Below are 19,082 nucleotides of genomic sequence, written 5' to 3'. Positions count from 1 at the left end.
TTGTGATGACAGTGAGAAGATTTTAGATCTATCTATGTAATGTAACAGAAAGCAGCTTCGCGTCAAGTCAAACACAAAGAATGTCCTCGAGAATGCGCAGGTCATTAGACATTGCAGAAAGAGAGAGAGAGAGTGAGTAAAAGAAAAAGGTCTTAGACATCAGGTACCCAGGTCAGGAAAGCTAAGACAATAAACGTGTAAAGGATAAAAGTATATAGCCATGACACTTATCTTATTATATGCTCATTTGGGCAGATGACGTGACGCATGTTTTTTCTGTAATTAAGTGTAAATGTTTACTGAACTGCATTTCTCAACTAAAACAACACATGCCAGTGGGGCATAGCACATCATTTTATTTCAACATAATGATTTTGGGACATAAACTTTATTTGGTGTTGTTCATATTTCAAGATGAATAGCAAAATGTCCTGCGGTGTGACTGTAACATTGATGACTCATCAAATGTAAATATGAGTAAAATAAAGCAGATATGTTTGGATCAGCTAATAAATGCCTTGGCATTATTTTGTATATATTTGCTTAATTAACTTAAGTTTTCAAAATGCTAAAAAGTACTAAAATAACATTTACAGTACATTTAGTTTTGAAACACAAATCTGTCCTGCAGTGTGACATAGGGTATTAGATTTTTGTAATGGCAGTCACATGGTCAGCCATAGGCTTCTTTTAGTCAACCCCCCTACCAGAAAATCCCCCAGATGTTTGGATGTGCTAAAGAGCTTAAAAGGTGAGTGTTAATCTCTTATTAATTTGATAAATTTCATAATTTCTGTCAGACCATTTCTGTCAGACCATGAACGTCCATTTTTGATAGTCCTGTGGTGTGACTGATCTAGTTCGAGAAAAAAGAAAAATATGAAAAAAAATCATATTCAGGTTTAAAACAATGAACCTATTCAGTTACTGTAATGTCCAAGCTCAGTCTTGTATAGCAATGACTCAAAATGGCTGCCAAGGTGTGAAAGTCCTGTGGTGTGACAGCCCGTCCTGTAGTGTGACATAATTAAGTCAGATGTCTAGTTATATTCTCGTCTGTTATGTTTGCAATATTAAACATAAATATAAATATATATCTGTCTCTCTCTCTCTCTCTCTCTCTCTCTCTCTCTCTCTCTCTCTCTCTCTCTCTCTCTCTCTCTCTCTCTCTCTCTCTCTCTCTCTATATATATATATATATATATATATATATATATACAGTCTTGTTCAAAATAATAGCAGTACAATGTGACTAACCAGAATAATCAAGGTTTTTAGTATATTTTTTTATTGCTACGTGGCAAACAAGTTACCAGTAGGTTCAGTAGATTCTCAGAAAACAAATGAGACCCAGCATTCATGATATGCACGCTCTTAAGGCTGTGCAATTGGGCAATTAGTTGAATTAGTTGAAAGGGGTGTGTTCAAAAAAATAGCAGTGTGGCATTCAATCACTGAGGTCATCAATTTTGTGAAGAAACAGGTGTGAATCAGGTGGCCCCTATTTAAGGATGAAGCCAACACTTGTTGAACATGCATTTGTGCATTTGAAAGCTGAGGAAAATGGGTCGTTCAAGACATTGTTCAGAAGAACAGCGTACTTTGATAAAAAAGTTGATTGGAGAGGGGAAAACCTATAAAGAGGTGCAAAAAATGATAGGCTGTTGAGCTAAAATGATCTCCAATGCCTTAAAATGGAGAGCAAAACCAGAGAGACGTGGAAGAAAACGGAAGACAACCATCAAAATGGATAGAAGAATAACCAGAACGGCAAAGGCTCAGCCAATGATCACCTCCAGGATTATCAAAGACAGTCTGGAGTTACCTGTAAGTACTGTGACAGTTAGAAGACGTCTGAAGCTAATCTATTTTCAATAATCCCCCGCAAAGTTCCTCTATTAAAAAAAGGCATGTGCAGAAGAGGTTACAATTTGCCAAAGAACACATCAACTGGCCTAAAGAGAAATGGAGGAACATTTTGTGGACTGATGAGAGTAAAATTGTTCTTTTTGGGTCCAAGGGCCACAGGCAGTTTGTGGGACGACCCCCAAACTCTGAATTCAAGCCACAGTACACAGTGAAGACAGTGAAGCATGGAGCATGATATGGGCATGTTTCTCCTACTATGGTGTTGGGCCTATTTATCGCATACCAGGGATCATGGATCAGTTTGCATATGTTAAAATACTTGAAGAGGTCATGTTGCCCTATGCTGAAGAGGACATGCCCTTGAAATGGTTGTTTCAACCAGACAATGACCCAAAACACACTAGTAAACGGGCAAAGTCTTGGTTCCAAACCAACAAAATTAATGTTATGGAGTGGCCAGCCCAATCTCCAGACCTTAATCCAATTGAGAACTTGTGGGGTGATATCAAAAATGCTGTTTCTGAAGCAAAACCAAGAAATGTGAATGAATTGTGGAATGTTGTTAAAGAATCATGGAGTGGAATAACAGCTGAGAGGTGCCACAAGTTGGTTGACTCCATGCCACACAGATGTCAAGCAGTTTTAAAAAACTGTGGTCATACAACTAAATATTAGTTTAGTGATTCACAGGATTGCTAAATCCCAGAAAAAAAATGTTTGTACAAAATAGTTTTGAGTTTGTACAGTCAAAGGTAGACACTGCTATTTTTTTGAACACACCCCTTTCAACTAATTGCCCAATTGCACAGCCTTGGGAGCGTGCATGTCGTGGGTGCTGGGTCTTGTTTGTTTTCTGGGAGTCTGCTGAACCTACTGGTGGCTTGTTTGCCACGTAGCAATAGGGGGTGTACTGGAGGCCTTGATTGTTCTGGTTGGTCACATTGTACTGCTATTGTTTTGAACAAGACTGTGTATATATATATATATATATATATATATATATATATATATAAAACACATATTGTCAATATTATATATAATATACCTATATTATACATATATTAAACATAAATATATATCGGTCTTCATTATACATAATATACCTATATTATACTTATATTAAACATAAATATATATCTGTCTTCATTTGTTTGTTGTATGTTAACAGTCACTGACCATTGTTTTTAAAGTGACTTTTGACAGTTTTTAGGCATGAGCAAAGAAAGGACAAGGAGATATTAAGAAAATTAACCATGGTTTTATGGTGTATTGATTACTATCAGCACTATCAGAACTATCAGTTTTACTGTCAAAACCATGGTTATTTTGTGGTTAACATGGTTTTACTACAGTAACCATGTTTTTTTTAACTATAGTAAAACCATGGTAGTAAGGGAGGTACCGGGAAAGGTTAGCACAGGATGAAGCCAGGCATAAGGAGATCCTTAGGGAGAGAAGGAGAAAGTAAATAATATGGAAATTGAGTTGGTGAAACATTCTCTAAGCCGTACACTTGTATAGAAAACATGTAATCGCTGTCTCTATTACATCAACAGATATCAAGAAAAGAAAGCTAAAGGAATGTCAAATGTCTCTTCACTGGAATCTTTGTTCAAAGAGCTTAATTGATGATTTTATCATGCCTTCAATTATTTCAGCATGATTGTAATGACTTTCTCCTGAGAAACAAGATATTTGTTTAGTCTTTTAAGTTAAAAATAGAAATGAATGGTCTTTATGACTATGTCTTGTTCACTATGTTTTTAGTTCAAATTCTTACACTAAGTAATAAGATTGTACTGATATGTTGCATTTTCATTAATTTTCAAATAGAGATGCAAATGAATTTGTTTGTTACAAAAGTATTCAATAAATTTGCTTGATGGTAGGTAACTGATGTCCATTAAGGGCGAAGGGTGCAATCTGGTGAGTGAGCGGAATGAAGGGAATTTGAAGCTTACGTGCAAGTGAACTGTCAATAAAATTCCCCTCCGCCCCAGAGTCCAGAAGTGCATGATCGGTGTGAGTCTTGGTGGACCACCGTAGTTTGAAAACATTGCATAATATAACTATATAAAAAATAATAAACATTTTCAAATATTTTTTCTCATTTTACACAATATTTCCAGTGGTGTGAGTGGTAAAAGATAGCACAAGCAAAGAATATAATCGTAAAACCGGTATGGAAAAAAATATATTTCGAATTTTAATGATCATTCTTTAAGAATATTTGTTAAACTTAAAACACCTGATTTGTATTTGAAATTAATAATATTTAAATTTGAATTATTTGAATTTTACAGTAATGTTATGTCACACCGCAGGACATAATTTGCCTGGCGCTGTGAAAAAAGCTTAATAAATTACATAATGAGAAAACAAATCTGTTAACCTCTAACAGTCTCAAAAACAACAGTATTTGAACTTAACAAATGCATACAATTCTCAAGCAATTTAGAACTTTTTTTTTTGTTGAAAAAATGCTGTTTCACCCTTATTTGTCATCTGCCCATTTAAACTATAGTTTAATAAAATAATGTATGTTACCAGCAATACATCAATTACAACCTTAGTGATACGTATTTCCTAGCTGCTGACCTCATATTATTTTGCTTCAAAAGTGCATAACTCACCAGTAAAAATAATGAAACAATTCAATGAATGTTTTTTTAGTTTAAAAAAGCTTTTAATTAGGGCTGGACATAGATTAATCTCATACAAAATAAAAGTAATTTTTTGCATAATATATGAGTTTGTGATGTGTGTAAATATTATGTATATTTAAACACACACACATAAACATATATACATTTAAGAAATGTTTTATTTAAATATCGTCTTTTATTTATATATAATTTAGAATATATAAAAATATAAATAAATATATATACACATGTACATGTTTCTTAAATACATACATGAATGTGTGTGTGTATTTATATATACATAATAATTACACACAGCACAAACTCATATGTTATGCAAAAATTACTTTTATTTTGAATGAAATTAATCTAGATTAATCTATGCCCAGGTTTACTTTTTATTTTATTAACATTTTGTTATTGCACTTTAATTGTAAAGATGTTCCTACAATTAAAAACAACAAGTTTGAGATTTATATTCCCTTGTCGTTTTTGAACTATCCTCCACCTCTAAAAAAAGTAACTTTTACTCTGAGTAAAGTTAAAATGACTTACTTTTTACTTTTACTTGAGTATATTTTTAGACCAATAACTTCACTTTTACTTGAATACAATATTTTTTTACTCTTTCCACCTCTGCTCACTGCCCTGCTGAAAAAACAGCATACCAGCAAGACCAGCATAGGTGTTTTGGTGCTGGTTTCTAGTGAACACCAGCTAAACCAGCATCAAACCAGCATCAAACCAGCATTAGCACCAGCAAAACCAGCACCAAACCAGCCTTTGCGCCTGCTATACCAGCACCAAACCAGCATTAGCACCAGCATCCCACTTAAGTGATATGTTACAGATATACTGCCGCCTGCTTTACCGGAGGTGAATGTAGCAAACATCAAATATGACTAGTGGGATTTTTTAATAGAAATAATGAGAATCCCGGCAAAAACGGGTTGACAGGTATGATGATTACGAGCGTTTAGTGCTATTTAGCACCAATTCTTAGAGTGTAACCCTCACGTTCTGCTATTTTAGATTGTCAAAAAACATAATTCTGTATGAATTATAAGGTTATTTCCCCATGATGACCAAAAATGCCATTTCTATGCAATTAAAAAATGAATGGTCTTCCCACACCATAGGGTAAGCCACACACAAGGTAAGCCACACACACATAATGAAGTAATTCACTGTGTTACATAAGTTCCACATTTATTTCGTATCTGACGAATGTGTTATGTGTACACAAACATTTGACTCATTTTCCAACACTCAGAAAGAGACACTGAACTACCGTCCATTGAAGATGGTACAAACTGGTTACAACTGCATTTTACACCATTCACAGCAATCATGTTTATATACAATGCAAGAAAAACTTAAAGAAAAAGATAGAAAATGCATATGAATGAATATGCGTAATAGAATGGAAGCACATAAATAATTTGTGTCAATTAGAAGGAGAACTGACCTATTCGTTCACTTTGGAATGTGGCATAATGCATGTTTTATGTAAGTTCATAGTAACAACGACAGGCTATACTGCAACATGAAGATTATCATTCAATTCTTTGTATTACTTTCTACTTAGTGCACAGACAAAAATTAAAGCATTTATCATTTATATATCACACACATTTATTTCTAAAAGTAGATGAGTTTCATATTTATTCTGAACTGGTCATTTAGGAAATAAAACACGATTGTTTTGCTGTCCTGAACACACAAAAAATGCAAAGAGTACGTAAGGATGAAATTATTTTTGATATACTGTATTTGTTCCTTCAGAATCATTTTAGCATTGGCTGTTTAACATTAAAGGCGGAGTCCATGATGTATGAAAGCCAATGTTGATATTTGAAATCACCTAAACAAACACGCCCCTACCCCAATAGAATCTGGACCTTCTGTTGATAGACCCGCCCCACACATACGCAACCCGGCATTTGATTTGATTTGATTGGCTATAAGTGTGTTTTGGTAGTCGGCCCGTCTCCTTTCCAACGCGTTTTTCAAACATCGTGGACTCCGCCTTTAAGTTTTACAGAAAATTACTTTTTTATAACATGCCGTACTAAGCAAGTCCTGTAGGTTGGCTGGCCTCAGTCATGCTTATACTGTATTTTGGTGGTTTTATAATTGACCTTTTAGCAAGGCATACCTGCAACCTACACTCAGAATATGGCAAATGCTTTTGCACACAACAGTTTAAATTAAAAACACATTATAGTATATTAGCTTTATAATTTCTGTCTGCAATCTCAGCCATTCCAAAGTGAAACAAATTTTCATGTAGTTTGAGCATTTTATAATGCAGCAGCCTGTTTGCACAACCCAAGCATGATGATATTAAGCACATAACAACGAGCAGACCTGAGAACTTTATAAACAAAATAAATTAATAAATTTATAATAAATTTGCCATTTATCAGCCCATTGCAATATTTAATATAATTATAATCACAACAAATCTGAACTAGCATGAGATTCATATTAAGACACACTATGACAGCAGAGCTTGTGTCAGGAACACAGTTAATGATGTTAAATGTAAGGAAACTTAAAAAAAAAAAATGTTTATGGCTAAATTGATTTCTTTGTTCACCTGCATGGGTAAAATCAGATAAGAATGAAAAATGTCATAGCGAACCACATTAAGTGCAGTACACATTCTCTCAATAAGCTAAAAGAAAATACATGTACAAACTTTTGCTTTAAAAACTAGTGTTCCCTTTTGCCTGTGCAGGAGAGAAGGAAAGGTACAGATATGTGGGCCTGAAAGTATACATTCACCAAGTTTAAAATGTGTACAGGGTCATACAACAAAATCACATTCCTTCACTCTCACAGGGGAGCTAGTAAAAAATTCCATCAGTTCTGTACAAATGCGGATTTGTTCTAACAATCTTCAATCTTCACTGTAAACATTTAGGTCGTTTAGGATTGTTTTTGTGTGTTTCGAATCTACATACAGCACAACAGCTATCCAAGCATTCCATCCTGTTCCCCAAATGCATTTTACTGGGTTGGGGAAAAGTGGTCAGTAAAAGGGAGTCAACTCATGATAAAAAAGTGCCCTATGCAGAAATTGCACTATACGCCTTCAAAAATATTATAGTCTTTGTCGATAATTACATGCTGAAATAAATAAAAATGCTAAATAAATAATAAGACTTTAGCAGAAATGTTTAAAATAAATTACACCGATATCAGATAATATAGGGATACTTATAATTTGTTATATAAAATATTAGACAGGATTATAACACATAAGATATATCTACTGACCAGTCATCCAACAAAAATAGGCCAAATCTTTATAATGATTATCATATAGAGATATGAAAATGCAACCACATTCCGTTGCCAATTTTTTCCCTATACGTTCTGTTTATTTTAAAGTCCTTATGTATTTTATGGCCTTAGAAAGGGAAACATTATAAATGTATATAAGTATTTATGATGGGCTCTACTGCACTTAAAGAGCATAATATGATGTGATTCATCTGGTTCTTGCGAAGAATTGCTTATCATTGATCAATTCTATCAGCCATAGCCAAGAGATGAATAAACATATGGTCCGTTGAATTAAATACTGACCAGTTTTATGCTTTAAAGCTCATAAACATACTCAAGTAGAAGTAACACAATAAGGCCATGTGGCTGATTTACTACAGTAGTCTTAATTTTCCCATTGAACTCTAGATAAGACACAGCCTTGTGGATATAAATCTCACTCTTCACAGTTACAAATTTTTATTTGTTTGTATAAATGGGAATTTCCATCGTCCGCTTTGTTTCTATGTAAACTGCTCCTCAAAACTACTTAAGCATCTATTATCTCTAGCCAAATAAAGTAGTTAGCCTGTTTTGTTGGCGCTGTAAGTTGAATATTTAGGGCACTGTAGATGCAGAAAAATGGGGATTTTGATATACAGGTGCACAGTTAATGAAAGTGTGTGCGGGTACACACATGTAGATAGCAGGGGATAGACATTTGATCAAGCACAGAATCTAGGGAATTTGTGAATAGATCTATTTACAAGTTTATTCCTTTGTTTTTTTGTCCTTGAAGAGTAAAGTAGGTACAGTATGTGATGGTCTCAAAACCTCATCTGCCCAGCTCTTCTTCTGGAAAGTTTAGACCTAATGGGAAAGATAAAGTTATATAATATTTGGCATGACAGGTTGTGGAAGTAAGAAAGATTTACAGTACTGTGCATAATATTTTAGGCCACCATGCCAGCTTTTGTTGTTTTTGCAATTGTACTGGTATAATTATTTTGCAATCTCTACATTAAAATACAACCAGAAAATGATTTTTTTTTGTATTAAGTGTGAAAATTTTTGTTTTTTTTTATTTTCTGTTTGTATCGAAATAAAGAAACACGAAAAATATCTAAGAATTGTCATTAAAACTAATTTTAAAACAAAAAAGCTGGTGGTGGCCTAAGACTTTTGCACAGAACTGTACAGTACCCTTGTACCTGATAGATCCAGCAAGCAGAGGATTAAAGGCATATAGCCAATCATGCATCTCCTTGTCATTACTGGCTTGAAGGAGTATCCCACGATGCTCTGTACATACTGCAAATGTGTAGGGGGTCTAAAAATAAGTCAGAAATCAGATTACAAGTCACAAAATGTTGAATTGTAGAATCAAATCGTCTTTTCAATGCATAAAATAAGATATAAGCTCTGAGTTCCGTTCCAAAATCCACTTTAATCCATACTGCACACTCCTCACAAGTAGCTCCCTTCTGCAGCAGCATTTTAACCATCATGAAACCCACATTCAGAACACACTACATTGGCAGCAATTCTACACGCAAAAAAAGTATTCTGCATGGGAGATTCAACTTGCGAGTTGTTAACCTAACAATGTGATAATTTTAAAAAGCATAGAAAACAACACACAAAGATAAAGGGTATAACTATTAATGTTTGTAAGTATTAGAGATAATAAAATGTATAATTAGCATTTCTCTTCTATGTCCACCTAACCTAATCTATAGTTTTTTCACTGAGCTTATTTCAATACCTTCTGGCATTGCAATGCCTTCTTTTGGTGTATGTGTTGCTGTCTTAGAATTGAACCAAAATGCAGTCAAGTATCTTTTGGTTAAGCATAATTAAGTTGCTTAACTTTTGGAAGAGTCTTTACATTAAGCATTATGCATGCCTACATATTTTTTTAATGCTGATTTCATTGGCATCTCGTAGAACAAAAGTAATGTTCAACACAGATAGACACAAGATTTTTACATTACCTTTAGCATGGCCTGCTGGTCTTCACTATATTCCACTTGTGCTGAGGACAGGTTAAGAATGGCCCTTTCCACTGTGTCTCTCTCTGTGTTATAAATGTAGACATAGGGCCGACGTACCACAACATATCTCTTAACCCAGCCATTACTGTGGGGCTCCAGGAAGTGCAAATAACCTTTCTTTGACACAATAGGGCTGCAGCATATAAACAGAGTTCATGTTAGAGTCAGTGTACAAATATGCAAAGAAAAAAAGTCATAATGCAGCCAATCTATAAAACACAATTCAAATATAGATATTACCGAGCCCCTAAGGTGACAACGGAGTAAAAAATCCAAAGTCCAGCTCCATGCGCTCACGCGAAACCCTCACGTGCTCACGCGAAACTAAACGCACGCACATGAAACGAAAACGAAAGTTTCACGTGTGCACATAAAACTAAATGCGGTAGTTTCACGTGCGCATGCGGTAGTTTCACGTAAGCATGCAAAACTAAACTTAAAAAAAAATCTGCAAATGCAGGTTTCGCGTGAGAACATGAAAGTTTCACTTGAGCACATGAAAGTTTCACTTGAGCACACAAAACTAAACTTTCGATCTTTTTAACTTCAATGTCACCTTAGGGGCTCTGCAAGATATAGACCGTTTTGGCAGTAACAACATAAACAAGCGGCTTTCGTGGTCAACACGTAACTTTCGGTAAACTCTGCTAAGAATAAATAACAACAAAGTGCTTTAAACGTAGTTTATTTATATAACACGCAAAATAAACAAGAAGTAGATTACCTAGGAAACCAAAACATTTGTTCTTTTCGACGAGGTATTTGTTTAAGAGTTCAGTTTTAGCAACTAGTCGGAAGTAAAGTTCGGACCAGGCACGTGCATCCGATGAAACGGTCTATACATTCAGTTAAAGGCAAATATAGATAAAAAACATTTTAACAAACATAAATAAATCTTAGCATCTGCTGATTTCTTTTGACAAAGGAAACTTTTACTTTTTCATGTAAAAACATTTGTGTACTAACTACAACAAACATTTAACAGGTCTGAACTTTCACCTGACACGGATTTCTTGAATGTCGGGGACAAAAATGTGAGTTCTCGGTCTGGACTGTGGAGAAGACTTCTTGCCATCCGTTTCTGAATCAGGGTTGGGACTGACAGCGCGAGATCGAGGTGTTGGGGGTCTAATACACACACAGATTTAACAATATAGGCAATGGAAAACATGTAAAGATTGATTTTTCTAGGTCTCACTCTAGATAAGACGACAATGCACTGACCTGAGTTCAGTGTTGCTGCTGTAGCGTCCTTCCACAAGAGATGGGCATGTGGAAGAGGGTGTGAGTGTGCTTTCAGCACACACTAAGGCAGGGTCTTTCAGAAGAGTTACTGACATCTCACTTAACTAAAACACACCAATAACATGTCATTAAACACTTGAATACAATCATTATGGAACATATTTATCTACATTTCTAAAGTGCTATTCAGAAGTATAAGATATTTCCTTTAAAGCTACTTTATCAAGTGCTGTATCAATGTATGTACCATTAATTTCTGACAGGAAAAGCAGGAAATTTGATTATACTGCAAAATATTCATAATAACATCTTCACCTTGCTCTCGCTGGCACTAACACACACATGGCCGTAATCTCGGTTGAAGGTGTGGTTAAGCAAACGCAGACACTGGTGGGGAAAACAAAAAACAACATCAAGTACCCCTTTATTGACCCCTTTGACATGTATATGAAAACCCATTACACAACCCATAAAAAAAAGAGTTAAAAAAAAGTAATGAGATAAATACAGATTACATATCTTATACCCTTGTTTTCTGTTTTATATATTTCACAAAGCAAAACTTTCTTAAGTATCCCTGGGGTAATTGACTCCTGTTCGGGAATAACTGTCATAAAAGATTTTCATTAAATTCATATTAAAAATATATACTCTCTCTCAGCTCTTGGTTAGTCACGTATTCACCTTGGCAGCCAGCTCCCTCTGCCTCTCGTTGGGTGTGTCGGGGCCCAGGCCCGGGTTGTGACCCAGGCCCAGATGGGTGGAGGGGAAAGAGGACTCGGTTAGATCCTCACTCCCGCAGGACAGCAGCGACTCCTGGCCCAGCAGCAGGGTGGACTCCAGCTTCTCCCTAAGGAGGAGGTAGTGCCTAGTTTTCTCCACCTACAGTAACATACAGTATCACAGAACACAACATGTTGTTTCATCCTCAACCATTGACACAGCTTCAAACTAATAGAAAACTTGTTCTCACCTCCTGCAGGAGGCTCAGTTTCTCCAACTCCCACTGATGGTCCAGGATGAGGCTGTCACTACGGGGCCTCCAGCCAGCCAGGTTCTCCTCCCCTCGCACATAGGCCACCGACGTGTCCAGCACCCGTTTGCGCCGTCTCTGCATCCCTACACATTCGGACATTATTTACCAGCATCCTCTAAATTGTTCAATATCAGAGAAGTTAACAATGTGACAAGTGATGTCTCACCTGGACTACCTGCATCGGCCAGGTGGCACAGACTAAGCTCATACACACCGGTTACTCGGTTCCTATGTGTAATAAATACAACTTGTATAAACATTTAATTTGAAGCTACAATTGCTGTTATTTGAAACAGCCGTACCCTTCAGATGGTCTCAAACTGCCACTGCTGAAGAGATTCCTGATAGAGCGAGATGCAGGGAGCTTGGCGTCTCGTGAGTAGAACACCATGCATAAGTCTTTGGTAATCACTGTGGGCTGTGTGCAGTTCTCCATCTGGGTTATGAAAACCATTGTGAACATTTCATAATAAGTATTAAAATAACTTTAGAGCCACAAAGCTACTGCCAGTTTCACTTCTTTTCACATATGCAGTGGATTTGGCTATTTAAAACACTCTCAGAGGACTAAGTTAGTAACTAAATGATGTACACCTGCAGCTCTTTAAAAAAATGTCCTTTTCCATCTCATGTGACTGGTCTTGGTTACCTCAAGGTAGGCCGACAGAGTCATGTAGATTTTCTCTCCATAAGGAGTGACGCGGTTAAGCAGCAAAGAGTTGTGCATAGATGAATCCCAAGCTGCCTCAAAGCGGTAAAATGTTCTGTAGGGTAGAAAATAGTCTTGAATAGTCTATTTAATGTGAAGACCATTTTGAATTAACATATTCTTTTACCTATAATAATATTTACACAATATTAACAGATTTAAGCTATTATACAGGAGATCAGGGATGGACAACTAATGCGGCCCGCTGGACCATATTATACTAAATTAAATACTTTTGAAAATAAAGAGTTTCGTTGCAAAATGAGATAACTGTTTTTTTTTATTTTTCAGAAATCTAATTTTTTGGTTGTCCATTCCAGTTAATATCAATTCAACTGCAGTTGGTTTGTTTTGATTTAAACCTTCATAACTTAAAAAATACAGCTAAGTAGCACCATAAAACAAAATAATAACATGATAACATAATAATAAACATGTTTTGACAAAAACGTTAAAAACGGATTTATCTCGTTTTGCAACGAAACTCTTCAAATTATGATTTTAGGACCTAAATACTTCCAACCAGTAAGGAGTGCTAGTTTCCATGGTTCGTCACAGTATTTAAGCACAGTGCCATGTGTGGGCTAATGTGAAGTACTTTAATGAGAAAATGAGCAAAAAGAAAAAAAATGACAACGAAAATCGTGTTTTCCAGCAAAAATGGGAAATGGAATATCTTTTCACCATGTGTTTGGTTTGTAGAAACAAAGTCTGTAATGAAGGATTATTATGGAAGTAAAACTGTGATAATTGAAATCGTCATTACACCACATATTTATTTTAATAATTTTGTTCTCTAGGGTGGGTTGAAAAAGTTCTCTACTGTATACTACTTATTTAAAAGGGCCTTGCTTGTTACAGACGTTAAGCAATGCAGTTAAGAAGTTTTATCTGAAATGCTTGTCAACTGACATTAAAGTTATTTACAATTAGCTAAGTTTTATAGTTAAAAGCATTAAAGACACATTAATTTTACATTGTGGTTTCTTAATAAAGGAAATGAAAATAAAAATGATGTAAAATGTGTGCCTGTGGTTCAGCAATCTGGTCTGGCCCCTTGGTATAAAAGAGAAAAATGTTGGCCCTCGTCATTTTCAAAGTTGCCCATCCCTGCAGTAAATACATAATGTCAACCTGGCAGAAGAATAAAGTGCCAATTTTAAAAAACACTTTTACAGAATAGAATGGATGCGATATAAATGCATGCAACAAAACATTTTAGCATTAGCAAATAATACTGTAAACACACCACCACCACCATTGTGTGTAAAACGATATAACAAAAACAGACAAAATGAATAAAATGAGGTGAACGATGACAAACATAACCACGAACATTATAAGACCATTCGGCAGGTATAGGGACACTTATACCTAGGATCAATCCCCAAGGAAATGCTTTATGTGGAAAGGAAAGAATCAATAATATATTCATTGGTACAGTAAGACAGTTTAGAAATATAAACTGTGCTTTTATCATTAAAGCAACTACATCAATCACACAGGATATTATGTATCTTTTATAAGTTCTCTTCTCTGTTATGATACTCAGTTATATACTGATCAATGAAAGTACAAGCAGCACAACAATACTAATATTGTATCCACTTGACATACATGAAACTACTACAGGCACTTGCCTGCTTCTTGCACATAAATTATAGTCACACTGTAGAAATCGTAAATAGTACGCAAATGAACACTTGCTGACAAAAAAGTCAACACACTCCCCTTTAGGTCAACCAATTGTACCGTTCCTGACACAACTGTTCACTATATGTAAACAGTGACATATATCAAGATAAGAATACATAGCTAGGGATTGAGATACTCTGCCTCCCATTTACACACAATAAAAGAGATTAATTTCCCATATCTTTCCTATTAATATTTATTTCTCTCTTTTTTTTTTTAATAAGTTATGCTCTAGGAAGATACACAAGGGTAGGGCTGTCACGATTGTGAATTTTGGCTGACGGTAAAATTGTGACGATTGTGACGATTAATTGCATGTTTTAGGACTTTGACAATTATGAGGATTAATTGACTTGTTTTATTGCTTTGACATTTAATTCTCATACATTTTTGTCTGTTCATGAAATAATTTTTACACATTGTTGTGATTATTTAAATTGAATCTTTTGCAAGGTTTATCTGGCAGTAAATATTAATACACATAACACATATTTAAAAGTAATCTAATACTGTCTCGTTAATAAAGACTGTCTCCCCCTTGTGTTTTTTAGAGAGATGTGCAATCATTGCGGTGATCTGAAATCATCGCGATGAGGTCAAACAATTGCAATGAGACGATTATTTAATCATTGTGACAGCCCTACACAAGGGAATACATTTGAAAAGCTCAGATGCAAAACCTTCTAAGGGCGTCTGACATGTTTTCTTAAATGAGCATTTTTATCAGACTCTTAATGAATTCTGCCAAGGAACCGGTATTTCTGAATGACCATAGGCTGGGATTAAGAGGGTTTTAAGATAAAGTATTTGATGAACGTATAATACATGCCTAGAGCATTCAAGTACCATCATCTCAGTTTTGAAGGAACTGACGTTTAGAGGCTTTTGCATCTGAGCTCCTCTGTTTCTATTTACGGTCTAAATTAGACTGTAGGAATGTTTATAGCAGACGTGTAAGATACAGTAGTATACTTGTTAACTATTTCTTATCAATTGGTGAGCTCTTATATCATGCAGTCTACTGGATACATTTCTGTTCCTGTGAGAATATGGACGCAAACAACTTGTTCCACAATTTGCGGGTCTGAGATCAGTAGGGACTACATTACAAAGTGTTTGGGTGCGGACATTGTTTATAGTGCAGTTGCCAAGGTGACACGTCTACTTAAAATCAAATTAAACGCTTTTAAGAACCCACTGGAAACCTGCTTATTGCATAAGCTTGCCTTCATCATTACTTGCACGAGTGTTTTTGATTTTACAGGTTTTTTTTGCCAAAATGTGTAATTCATTTTTATTCACTGTTTTTTGAACTATGAATTGAAAGCTTGATGGAGCATTTATAGATCAAACATGCATCAAAAACACTGTAGGTCCTGCAGTGTTGAATTATGCTTCTGAGAAATAAAATTCTCTGTGTCATCTGTAATTGCCCCCGCTTACGGAACAGGCTTGGCAGTACAACAAGAGAAACAAATTTGGACAACAATGCTCTCATAGCTCTTTTCCCGACACCGCCCTTATGTTTACAAACACCCAGTTAATTTCTGAGATTACAGTTGTCCTTATTTGGTAATTACAGTTTGCAAGACAAGCAACCCTTGGAAATGTTTGCATAGTCATTACACAAAACAACAGTAACATGTGTGAAACCATTAAAACATTAATCAACACTGCCCCCTAGTGGAAAAAGATCTTGCACACCTTTGGCAGAGAATGTCGGGTGAGACAGAGCTGCCAGTAAAATTAACTAAACACATTTTTTACATGATCTTGTCTACATGGACAATAACACAAATTTTACTAACACACATTTTTCAGAGTTGATGCATGGTTAATATTGAGGTAAATAGAGTGTGTGGTCTGGCCCTCACACAGGCCAAGCTGTGTTTTATGGTGTTGCTTTGACATTTGTGATAAAAGTTAATCCGAGTTGTAAAACTATTTTAAAGAAACCCTACATTTTATTAGGAGATGTCATAATTTTTCATAATTTGTTGAGCAAGAGCTGTAAATTAATGTGTAAGCATGTGTAAATGTGGGGGGTTTACTGTAGTCTACATAGTGCCTAAAGTTGACGACAGGAATTAAATTTTAGTAAATGAACTATGATTTTGTTATACACTGTAAAAAAGGAAAGTTGAATTTACTTTAAAAATGACATCAACTGGTAACACCACAAATTGTAACTTTTAAAAGAATTTTTCTAACTTTAAGTGAAAAATGTTGAAATAGCTTAATTTCTAAGTGTTATCAATGAAAGTATATTAGTTTTAAGTAGATCCAACGTTCACGTTTTACAGTGTATTTTCCTAAGGTGACTTAGATATCTCTACAACACCTCCTCTGGACGATTTAGTCCATTCAAAGCCAAGCCATGCAATTACATTACTCAGTTACATAGAAGTGCCACATAATATCAAAAAACATACAATACAGAACAGAGGCTTCACACTAAAGCATTTCCATGGGAGACAGACCAAAATTCTCAAATATTTCAAAGAATTTTCAGAAATAGTAGAAATAAAAACTGACAAAAATATAGAAATATGTGGAATATAAAGGCAAACAATGATGCAAAGAATGATGGAAGATGATTGGACAGATGGGCATAGAAAAAGATATACATTCGGGGTTTGATCATAAAATACCTAGGCATGTCCGAATCAAGAAACTGTCTGGAAAAACACAAAACAACATTCTGTTAGTAGACTGGAAAAATGGCAGAATCAGTATCTTTAAAAAGAAGATTGTGAAGAAAAGGTTGTATTGAGAACCAAATAGCTGTAACTGTACTGCAGGGACTGTTTAAATCACGCCACTGCTTCTAATGAGGCAGCATTTTGCTTTTTTGTATGTATAAAATATGGTACACACAGCTGTCGAGGCTTTTGCACAACTCACATTGGTTTCCTTGTTCCTTTGCACTGGTGCATAAATCCAGCTCTGATACATGTTTTTTTGGGCGGTGTGGATTATGTAATGAGACTATTTGGTTAAATTACATGAGAGAGGTCAAGACTGCTTAAAAGTATAAATATCTCCATTTAGTAATGCTTTTGCATAAGTTGGTTGCAGGTGCTGTTGGCCTTAAAATGTAAAGCATGTCAATTTAAACGATGTCCACCTCAAGTGATGTCATAGTAATGCATTACGAATGTATGTTGTGACAAAATGCTCTTTTGGTTGCTTGCATTGCATGACATGCAAAACATTGTCTTTTAATTACTGTCATGATGAGGGTATGTTAATGATGAATTTAACTGGTAAGGTGTTAGACAAAGAGTATAAGCTATGTCTTCGTGATTTTAGACTGTTCACATTGCTTAAGATAAAAATACTTTTTTATATAACACCAAATTAATCGGATTAAAGATTTGCATGCAGTAGATCCACTGTGTGATTCAGTGAGCATTCACATGAGTCAATGGAGCTTAGACAGAGTGGATGGAATGAATAGATGAGGAATGGACACAAATGCAGAACAGCATCAGATGGACAGACTTGCACAGCCAGCTAGGAGGTGAACTAGAGAACCATCTTTAAATATATATGATACAAATAATATATATCATATAATATTAATATATTAAGATGGTTTAGTTGGTTCACTTATTTAATGTCATTCTTCATTTGACCTTGTGACCTCCATCATTAAGGCTGATAAAATAATTTTTTCTGAGTACTTAGATACATGATATGCAACTCTGTTACACATTTGTCTACCTACCATCAAATCATATTGAGGTACTAACCTAATATTAATGAACCATATAGGCATTGTACCAAAGCTATGTTGGTACGGAGTCAACCCTTAAATACCATTACCAGTGCCCTGTGTAAATCTCTGTAAAGGCCTAAATTTGGCAGCTCTGAAAGTATCGGTTGACAGCCACCACAAACTTGCAGCAAATTATAGTATGTTTGTGCACAGGAACATAAAAGTGTGAATATGCTTCTTTCTTTATCTAAGGTTGGCACTGTTGCTGTGCCGTTTGATTCTTTAGCACTCCCTCGTGACAACGTTTGGAAGGTTTGGTTTAAGGCCTTATTTCTCTTTTGGCGAAATCGAATCGCTTTAAAGTTGTGCAGAGCACAGCTTGTCAGAGGATTGGCTTCAGCTTCCAGATCATATGCCAGAGGAGAGAGTCATATTAAAAGAACAGAACACCTACAAATAAGAATTCTGTCATCATTTGCACACCCACAATTCCAAAAAAAAAATTCCTGGCCACACTTTTTCATATAATGAAAGTAAATGAAACCTAGGACTCTCGTGCACCAAAAGGACAAAAACACAATAAAAGTATCACAACATTGTAACTATGTATTATGCATTACATTCTGAAGTCACATAATGAATTTGTGTGAAGAACAGAACAAAGTTTAAGACACATTCAATGATAATCTGTTAACCACTGTGTCCAAAGAATGTTTTGTGTTATTTTATAGCATCAGCTTCCATTTTATTTTATTACATGCTAAAAGGGGGCAAGGATATTGTTCATAGTTTCAAGGAAGAAGGTCATAGTTTGAGCAAATAATCACAGAATTTT

The 19,082-nt window shown here is 35.2% G+C and overlaps 1 protein-coding gene across 23 annotated transcripts in view; it reads right to left on the bottom strand.

The window, feature by feature from the left end:
- Positions 1-5,704: 5,704 nt before the first annotated feature.
- kif1aa (kinesin family member 1Aa) overlaps positions 5,705-19,082 on the bottom strand; it is a 92,061-nt gene continuing 78,683 nt past the window's right edge. For 14 of the 23 annotated variants that reach the window (XM_073870117.1, XM_073870120.1, XM_073870122.1 and 11 more), the window contains 12 exons: positions 17,178-17,204; positions 12,772-12,886; positions 12,425-12,558; positions 12,289-12,350; positions 12,060-12,205; positions 11,771-11,968; positions 11,402-11,473; positions 11,066-11,190; positions 10,841-10,969; positions 9,782-9,974; positions 8,999-9,117; positions 5,705-8,657 (listed from right to left, as the gene is read on the bottom strand). In XM_073870117.1, coding sequence (XP_073726218.1) covers positions 8,615-8,657; positions 8,999-9,117; positions 9,782-9,974; positions 10,841-10,969; positions 11,066-11,190; positions 11,402-11,473; positions 11,771-11,968; positions 12,060-12,205; positions 12,289-12,350; positions 12,425-12,558; positions 12,772-12,886; positions 17,178-17,204 — 1,363 coding nt within the window. In that variant the 3' untranslated portion in view covers positions 5,705-8,614. Of the gene's footprint in view, positions 8,658-8,998; positions 9,118-9,781; positions 9,975-10,840; positions 10,970-11,065; positions 11,191-11,401; positions 11,474-11,770; positions 11,969-12,059; positions 12,206-12,288; positions 12,351-12,424; positions 12,559-12,771; positions 12,887-14,205; positions 14,230-17,177; positions 17,205-19,082 lie in introns of all 23 variants that reach the window. The other 9 variants (XM_073870118.1, XM_073870128.1, XM_073870135.1 and 6 more) reach the window with 2 other exon arrangements.

This window comes from Misgurnus anguillicaudatus, chromosome 8 (genome assembly GCF_027580225.2).
Source record: "Misgurnus anguillicaudatus chromosome 8, ASM2758022v2, whole genome shotgun sequence".
NCBI lineage: Eukaryota > Metazoa > Chordata > Actinopteri > Cypriniformes > Cobitidae > Misgurnus > Misgurnus anguillicaudatus.
Note: the sequence above shows the minus strand (reverse complement) of the source record. Positions and strands in the feature narration are given on the sequence as shown.